The sequence below is a fragment of the Salvia miltiorrhiza genome, chromosome 3, assembly GCF_028751815.1.
Source record: "Salvia miltiorrhiza cultivar Shanhuang (shh) chromosome 3, IMPLAD_Smil_shh, whole genome shotgun sequence".
Taxonomy (NCBI): Eukaryota; Viridiplantae; Streptophyta; class Magnoliopsida; order Lamiales; family Lamiaceae; genus Salvia; species Salvia miltiorrhiza.
In genome coordinates, this window is record NC_080389.1 from 43,667,853 (window position 1) to 43,677,288 (window position 9,436).

The window sequence follows — 9,436 nt, forward strand, 5'->3', positions numbered from 1 at the left end:
GAGTGGTATCAAGGCAGACGTACACATGTTCAATCTAGATTTGGAATCGGAGCCCTAACTCCTGCCTGACGAATCGACGTGGTAACCTCCGCTGCCGCTCTGTGAACTGGCGAGAGCCTCACCGTCGTCGTCGCCGGGTTCTCCCCTGATCTCACCCGACGAGCAGCAGAGCTCTGCCTCCGCCAATGCTCCTCGGTTCGGCGAAACAGGGCAGCCTCCCCTCCTTAATGAAAGCTAAGTTCATTCTTAATACTCTATTGTGAACGAAACTCAAAGTTTGTTGTAACCCAGTTCATAATTCTATTGAGCTCTAGCATTTCTATAATTTGATTATGCAGTGGTTAAAACTAGCCATAGTAGTTTGTTTATCAAGCTTAAGTGTAGAGCATGTATGATGGGAAAGTAGTATATGGAGCTCAATGAATACCTTGAATGCTTTGCGAATGTTTGGTGCATGGTTGGCCTTCTGTTGTTGCTGTTGAATTCATTGGGGAAAAGAAGCTGAAAAGAATTGTGGGTTCATATTAATAAATGCAGGTTGATTAAGAATGGAATGGGGAGTTAAAGCCAAAGCTTACCCTCCCTTGAAGTCTGGTAGCAGCAGCAAATTCTTCTGCTCTCTCTTTCTTTCTTCAAATTCTTGTGCACTAAGGAAATTTGAAGGGATTGTTGGGTGTAGTATAAAGGGGTAGATAGGCTGTCATAGGGTGGCTGATAGAGGGTGGTTGAAAGACCCCTTACTGCAAAGCGCCGCAAGCGCCGCAAGCTACAGGGGAAAGGATGGGACATGAGTGTTATCAGAACTACTGTTGTTGCAGCTATTTTTTCTATGTGTACACACGCACCTTTCTCTTTCCCTTCCCCTTTTTCTTTTCTTTATTGCTGCGTGTACTAGCTATATGGTAGGAGTAAAGTGAAGAAAATCCTTCAGTCTTCGGTAAATCTATATCTTGTGTATCTGTAATACTAATCTCGAGTTTTGCTAATAAAATTGCATGTTTGCAATCAAACATTGATTATTCCCATTAATCACGTATCTTGAATATCGATCTCTGGTCTTGCTAATATCATGCGTTTCATTTAAAATAAATCTGAAAAAAAATGTAGATGTAATTTGCTTCCGAAGTTAAAAAAAATCCGCGACTCAAGTAATAATAATAATAGAAAAATAATTCTATTGTGATTAATAAATAACATGACTTAGCTAAGTCAGTTATGAATCTGAATTGAATAATTATTGGTTTACTCAATAATTCTCATCGCGGTTTTACTCACGCGAAGCTAACTGGCTTAGTAATAAAATAATAACCTGCTTCAACTAGAATATAATCCAGTGTCATAAGCTGAATTTAAATCATAAATAATTACTGGACTTGATTTACTGAAAGATGAAATAATAATTATCGTATTACTGGATTTAAATATAATAAAAGAGCGGGCTACTACATACTACCCCTCTTAACAAAAATTTCATCCTGAAATTTGCATATCTCTGCTAAATGTTTCGGGTACTTCTCTCACATCTTATCCTCAAGCTCTCTTTCCACTTCTTTCTAACTATCATATCTCCCATCATTTGAGTGTACACAAGGGAGAACCTGTTGACGCGATAGAATATGCGAAGATTATTGGGAGCTTGTTGTATCTAATAAATTGCACTCGTCCCGATATAGCATGCTCGGTCAACAAGTTGGGCAGCTTTACAGCTAACCCTAGTAATGAACATTGGAAAGCTCTTGAAAGGGTTTTGAGATATTTGAAATATACTCAAAACTATGCGATTCATTATACTAGGGAACCCTCTGTACTTGAAGGGTACTGTGATGCAAATTGGATATCTGATGCCAAAGACTCATTTTCAACGAGCGGTTATGTATTCACTGTGGGGGGTGGTGCTGTGTCTTGGAAATCAAGAAGCAAACATGTATTGCTAGATCGACCATGAATCAGAATTCATAGCTTTGGATAAAGCTGGTGAAGAAGCCGAGTGGCTTAAAAATTTCCTCGAGGATATTCCATGTTGGTCGAAACCCTGTGTCGTCCGTGATAATTCATTGTGATAGTCAGCTGCTATCGGACGAGCACAAATCATTTGTATAACGGTAAGTCGAGACATATTCGTCGACGTCATAATACCGTGAGACATCTGATCACTAGTGGAGTTATCACAATTGATATATAGATCAATTGATAACATAGCGGATCCTTTGACAAAAAGTATCCATCGAGATCAGATGTATAAACTGTTAGGGGAATGGGTTTGAAGTCCACAAATTAAGGATAATCATAGTGGCAACCCAAACCATGATGACTGGAGGATCCCAAGAACTTGGTTCAATGGGACAACTAAGCTATGAAAATCCGTGTGTTGAACACTCGAATTGCCTATTCCTTGTAGAACAGTGAGTGTTCGGAAACCTGCACGTGGTGAGGTTAAGTCTTTGACTTTTAATGACTCTAGAACTCCTCGAAGAGGACAAGTATAGCAGGATACTTGAGTTAAGAGTCACCTATGTAAGTGTGAAGTGGGGCCGCTTCGATTGAAACACTTATGAATCCAAAGAGGTGTTCCAAGGCCTGTAATGGACACAAACGTGAGAACGAATAAGGATTGAAGCAATATTGTGTCAATATTGTTGACTTAGTATACACCGAGGAGGACTAGTTCAAGGAACACAATCCACTAGGCCGCCGGTATACTCGATAACATTGACTATGGCAGGTTCAAAGCCACAGCTACCTTTCCAATGCAATGTTGTTTCTTAAGAGGACTGAGCAAAGTGTTTGCATACTTTCGCATACTGTTTTCTCACTCATGTGGGGGATTGTTGGAATATGGTTTTATGCCATATCTGAAAATTATTATTTAATTAAATATTTATTATTTAATTAAAATAATGATGTATGTTAATCTACATCTCGAGTAGATCAACGTGATATACTTGAAGTCTCAAAACCGATTTCCGATGAGTGAGATATTGTATGTCAAAGTTTGGATGTTGAAGAGGGAAAAATAACATTTGTTATGTTATCCCACATTGGAAAACATAGAGATGTTTTTCATGTATAAGATAGCAAAGCACATGGAGTTGATAAATTGACTTGTGGGCTTGCTAGTGGGCTTGATCTAAGTACTAGCCTCGCGCGCACACACACACGCTCGCCGCCGCCGACGATGACGATCGATCGGACGGACGGACGACGACGTCGCCGCCGGACGGGCGGGCCGCGGCCAAGGACTTGGATCTTGGCAATTGGTGCTTTGGGGTGGTGTTTGGGGCCCAAACTATTTTTTGGACCAACTCCACTGGGCCTTTTTATTTATTGGCCCAACAGAATATATTATTGGCCCAACTGTAAGCCAGCCCACACCACAGCTCCAGCCCACATCAGCAGCAGCAGAAGAAGCAGGTAGCAGAAGCACGCCAGTACGACTTCTGCATGGCAACTTCAATTTTGCAGCTTAGTTTCTTCAATGACTGCGCCCACCGGACATCATCTTCAACATTTACGGCTTCCAGCCGTCGGAGTAGAATTCAAGTTCTTGAATTCATACTTACCACATGCCTATAAATAGGCCTCTGGAGAGCTTGCAGTAGAAAACACCAACAAATACTGCATTCTGCCACTTTCTACACACTCACTCTCTGCATAACACTTGTGCTCAGTTCTTGATCCTATTCAGTTCGTCGGAGCTCGCCGGATTGTGGTGCTACATCCGACGAGACGAAGTCGTTTTACCTTTGGGGAAGATACGCCAAACCGAAGAGCACTACCGGGGCGATAATCTTCTTGCGGGAAGAGATTCATCTCGACTCGACTTTGTTTATACGTATAATTTATTTATACAATGTATTTCAGTTGTATCAAATTATTTGAGTTGTAATTTCTCAAATTATTTACTTTGTAATATTTTCAATTATTTTGAGTCGTAATTTCTCAAAATAAATATTTTGTAATATCTCGATCGTGTACCCGGTTTTAACAGTTAGAAGTGTTAATTGTTGAACCTTTGAGTTATTTGAATCTATGTATAAACATTTGCTGACCAACTTATTACTCAAGAATGTCTTATTAAGAGTATTTTGCTTATCTTTTTTCTTTTAGGGCCACCAATTTTAATACTAAATCTTGTCTTCCTATGTGCAGATAGCAGCCTACGCTGTTTGAGGTGATGATTTTTGGGTCCTGTTAGCTTTTCAGATGAAATGGCGCATCTAAGAAAAGTGAGCAGTCGAGCAACTGCGAATTACATTCTACAGAGTTTTCTTGGTAGAATTTCTAAATGTCATTGCATCACTCAAAGGGGCTACAAGCCTTTTGCTTATTTACATGACCAAGATGGTGTCTTGATGCTTCGCCATGGGTTGGAACATTTTTCACACAATTTCTCGACTATGGCAGGGACGATTTTGGTCCAGGCTCGAGACATAGGCAGGCTTCATGAGGAGTTAGAGACTGCAACTGATGAGGGTAGATTTAATGATGCCTGGGATTTGCATGAGAAGCATATGCGGATGGAAGGGTTTGCTAGAAAATCTATCATGTGCAAGTTGATCGCGGGATTAACAGAGATTCTAGACATTGAGTGGCATGAAAAGGCTTATGGATTGGTTGAGAAAGCTTTTGAGGAACACAAGCAGACGTTGTTTGATAGGGAGATCCTCGTTTACCTCTCTTTAGGCCTTGCTAAATGTGGACTACCTATTCCTTCCTCTACTCTTCTCAGGAAACTCATTGAAATGGAGAAGTTCCCTCCCGTGACAGTTTGGTCTGCTATTATAGCTTATATGTCCAACAGTCCATCTGGAGCGTTCCTTGCAGCTGAATTGGTTCTTGAAATTGGTTACAAGTTCCATGACGGGAGGGTTGATCCACGAAAGAAGTGCAATGAACCTTTAATTTCTATGAAGCCTAATGCAACTGCTCTTAACATAGCTTTGGTGGGGTGCCTTCGGTTTGGCATCACTAGGAAAGGAGAGCAACTCCTTGATATGATTCCTCGGATTAATATGAAAACTGATGCAACTTCATCAATCATCATGGCCCATATTTATGAAAGAAATGGTCGGAGGGACGAGCTGAAAAAGCTTAGGAGGCATATTGAAGAAGTTGACAATATAGCTGACATTCAGCTTCGACAGTTCTACAACTGTCTTCTTTCGTGTCACTTGAAATTTGGCGATCTAGATTCTGCCTCCTGGATGGTTCTTGAAATGCTTCGCAAGGCAAAGAAAGCTCAAAACTCTCTCGGTGTTGCTAATTTGCAATTGGAGGCTGATAAAGTAGGCACTACATCACCTCATCGAAGTGTTCCTGTACATGAGAATCCTGATACGCCTCAAAGGCATTTCTCATGCTATGAAGACTTCTGTCAAGACAGAAAGTTTCTAGGTCTTGAAGCCGAGACAAGAGAATTACTCAATAACTTGGTCGTGAACTTGCAGGGACAAGTTGAACTGATCACAACCGAGAGAGGGATTCTTAGGCCAACTGAGACAACTTATGTGAAATTAGTTAAAGCGTTCTTGGAGGCTGGCAACACAAAGGATTTGGTCGAATTTTTGATCAAGGCAGAGAAAGAAGATTCCCCCATGTCTGCTGATAATTCAGTTCTCGTTCATGTCATCAACTCTTGTATTTCTCTGGGTTGGTTAGACAGGGCACATGATCTTCTGGATGAAATGCGCTTGGCCGGCATTAGATGTAGTTCGTCTGTGTATAATTTCCTTCTGAAAGCATATCATAAGGACAACCAGATTGATGAGACGAAATCATTAATCAGAGATGCCCGTAGGGCTGGCGTTCAGTTGGATGCAAGTTCTTATCAGTCATTGATTCAATCCCGGGTGGCTGAGAAGGACACAGCAGGGGCCCTTAATCTGTTCAAGGAAATGAAAGAGGCTAAAATACCCAGAGTCGGCGAACAGGACTTTGACGTGTTAGTCAAGCGTTGTGCAAAGGGCAAAGATGCTCATTTGATGTCAAAGCTATTGCAGGAAATAAAAGAAGGGCAGGCGGTGGATTCTGGAGTCCATGACTGGAATAGTGTGATTCACTTTTTCTGCAAGAAACGGCTAATGCAAGATGCGGAGAAGGCTCTGAAGAAGATGAGAAGTTTGGAGCTTGCCCCCAATGCACAAACTTTCCATTCTATGGTCACTGGATATGCTGCAATCGGGGGCAAATACATCGAGGTAGCTGAACTGTGGGGTGAGATGAAGTCTTTTGCTTTTTCTAGTGGAATGATGTTTGATGTGGAACTATTGGATGCTGTGCTTTATACATTTGTTAGAGGCGGATTTTTCATCCGAGCAAATGAAGTTATCGAAATGATGGAGAAAGGCAGCATGTTCGTGGACAAATATAAGTACCGCGCTCTATTTCTAAAGTACCACAAAACTCTGTACAAGGGCAAGGCACCAAAGTTTCAGACAGAATCACAGTTGAAGAAAAGAGAAGCTGCGTTGGCCTTCAAGAAATGGATTGGTCTATGATGAAAGGATTCAGGCAAAGTTTTTCAAAAGCAAACAAAAAAATGATGTTTCAGGCAAAACTACTGAAGGCCGGGAAGCTTTGTGGTGTGACTGCTGGCTCAAAGGTTGTTACTCCCACTCATCTTACTTCAGGACATTACTAATGATTCTCATAAACATGTAGTTCTTTGTTCTACTAACACGCCGTATGATCTATGTCCTTCCCTAGTTTTTGCAGGGGATAAAAAGTTTGAAAAAAAAGGCGACCATGGACACTGGTAATGTAAGTAGTTCTGGTTGATGCCTTCAAATATTTTTTATTTATGTTCAAATAATTTATTTATATTTCTATTTTCCTGGTAAGGCCTCATTTGAAGAGATGAATCTGTTACTCGATGTAGGGAAGAACTGCAGTGTTGAAACCATCGGATTTCATTTTGCTTGTTGTAGATGGAGTTATTGAAGTGGTGATTGTTCTTGGAGCTTGTGTATAGTATAGATTACTCAGTATATATTACTATATTTCTTTTCGACTTATTAATCATATTCTTCTTTTTCTATCTCCCAAAAATTCAAATAACATGACATCTAGAATTTAGAAAGTGGACATGGCACTAGACATGGGTGGCAAACTAATGATTGAATAAGACAATCTAGGGTAATTAAATCAGCCTTTTCCTTCTACACATCTCAACCTCTTTTTATACTCAATCTCTTGATAGAACAACAGTTCTCATTGGCCTCACCCTCTGCATCTGCATCTCGGTAGAAATGAATACATTGAAATCTTCATTCTTATTAGCATCAATGGTGATGCTAGTTAGGTTATCAGGGTGTGATAACTCCAAGGACAAAGAAGCATGTGCAGAGTCATTGGTGGGATTAGCAACATGTTTGCCTTATGTTGGAGGAACTGCAAAATCCCCAACACCAGATTGCTGCAATGGTCTCAAGCAGCTTCTTAAGACCAACAAAAAGTGTCTGTGTGTGGTTATTAAGGATAGAAATGATCCTGATTTGGGCCTCAATATTAATGTCACACTTGCTTTGTCTCTCCCTCATGTTTGTAATGCTCCGGCTAATATTTCCCAGTGCCCCGGTAAGTCTTCAATTTATTTAGATTATCTACACTCATTTTATATAGAGATAATGTGTTGCTTTCTGACAATATATATGTGGTCTAGATCGACTTTGCATCTTCATCAAAATCGTTAGTTATTTAATATAGTTGATTAATGGTGCAGCTCTCCTCAACTTGCCCCCAAATTCACCAGATGCTCAGGTTTTTTACCAACTTGATAAAAATAGCAGCAGTGTTGCTGGAGGTATATATATGCCAAACTACAATTTAATTTCCATTTTTGAGCAAATTAAAGTAATTACTTATTTTTATGGAAGCAGCGGTTCCTCCCAATCCAAGCAGTGCCCCTGCCGGAGCTCCGACGTCTCAGCCGAAAAGCGGTGGTTGTGACAAAGGGCTGCTTCTTGCGGGATTACTTTTACTGCCGGCATTGCTGCTCTCATCATTGTTGCTGTAAAGTAAAAACACGACAAAATTCTACTATTACACTTTGAAACTAAACTATTAAGTCTATAATAAAGTACCATGTTTTTTGTTCAAGTTTGCATTCACGGTATTTGTCTTGTAAATGCTAATGTCCATAATTTTCTTTGTTAATAAAGTGATTCATCTTTTCGAATTTATTTACAATTTTTATGAAAGCATCGTATATCGACTTATGAAATTATGACTCTTTACCCATATTTCATGACTACGTTTTCGAGCTTTGTTTAGTTGAGATAAATATTTGAATTTCGATTTAGGTCAGTATTAGTACTTCATATATTCGTCCCATTAAACATGTATCACTTCTTTTCGCCACGAAAATTAAGAAAAATTTGAATAAAATAAATAGGACTCACAATTTTTTAAGAGTTAACTATTGTTTATTATGGAAATGAATCATCTTTATTAGAACAATTCGAAATGAAAAACGAGTCATATTTAATGGAACCACGAAAATAGTCTTGAAAACTTTATTTGATTTAGTTATTATTTGTGTTGTGATATTATCATGTAACGCCAAAGCTCATTTGGTGGGACCCGTAGTATTATGACGGCGACACTACAGCTCTTGGCATCCGTTATCACTTGATAAAATGGTTAACTTAAGTTGTTATTAGTATGGCTCCTTTGGTATTTAAGTTGAGATTAAGAATAGCGTAAATATTATATTAAACTCCGAATTATATTCGTTTTGTCAAAAATATCCTGAATTATAATAAATATCATCTAAAACCCCAATTATTAAGCTCGTGTAAAAAATATCCCGCATTTATTTTTTGATCCCCAAAATTGTGACGTGGCTCACCGGATGTCAACGTGTAATTTGTGTGTGTGTGTGTGTGTATATATATATATGTATAGGAATGGGATCATATAGATCCCAATGCTTATAATAGATCCCTAGATCCAAATCTTGACCACACATTTATGACATGTGGCGCATCAAGATGGTGACACGTGGCAAGGATTCCAAGGCAAAATCTGGAGGGGTAAAATTGGAATGTAATTTTCGGATTTAATAATTAAAAAAAATATATTTTTTTTAGATTTTCTCAAAATAGATATATTTTAGATGCATATAGTTTCACACAAAGATGCATAAAGTTTTCACATGAAATGCATAACTTTGAACAGAAAAATGCATTTAATTTTTCCAATTTTGGTATTTTCACCACCCCACCCCATACCACCCCCCAATCCAGCCCACACCACCCCCCAACCCTCCCCATTACCACCCCCCAAAAATATGCATGTTTCACATGCATATAAAATCAAACAAAAATGCATAAAGTTTTCACATAAAAATGCATTAAATTATACAAAAAATGCATTTCATTTTAATAAATCTGGTAGTTTCGCCACCCCACCCCTGCCCCTGCCCCCTGCCCCCCCA

The 9,436-nt window shown here is 39.3% G+C and overlaps 2 protein-coding genes across 4 annotated transcripts; both read left to right on the forward strand.

The window, feature by feature from the left end:
- The first annotated feature begins 4,152 nt into the window (after positions 1–4,152).
- Positions 4,153–7,036, forward strand: LOC131015923 (pentatricopeptide repeat-containing protein At1g03100, mitochondrial-like). 3 transcript variants are annotated; one of them, XM_057944436.1, is made up of 3 exons: positions 4,153–6,601; positions 6,706–6,754; positions 6,878–7,036. In XM_057944436.1, the coding sequence occupies exon 1, from the start codon at positions 4,209–4,211 to the stop codon at positions 6,495–6,497; it is 2,289 nt and encodes a 762-aa protein (XP_057800419.1). In that variant the 5' UTR covers positions 4,153–4,208; the 3' UTR covers positions 6,498–6,601; positions 6,706–6,754; positions 6,878–7,036. The 3 variants fall into 3 exon arrangements, with proteins under 3 accessions (XP_057800419.1, XP_057800420.1, XP_057800418.1); XM_057944437.1 differs by having other exon boundaries at positions 4,153–6,197; positions 6,296–6,601; positions 6,706–7,036; XM_057944435.1 differs by having other exon boundaries at positions 6,706–7,036.
- Positions 6,700–8,180, forward strand: LOC131015924 (non-specific lipid transfer protein GPI-anchored 14-like). Its single transcript, XM_057944438.1, has 4 exons — positions 6,700–6,759; positions 6,841–6,943; positions 7,301–7,575; positions 7,721–8,180. Exons 2-4 carry the CDS (start codon positions 6,927–6,929, stop codon positions 7,945–7,947), a joined length of 519 nt encoding a protein of 172 aa, XP_057800421.1. The 5' UTR covers positions 6,700–6,759; positions 6,841–6,926; the 3' UTR covers positions 7,948–8,180.
- Positions 8,181–9,436: the final 1,256 nt, after the last annotated feature.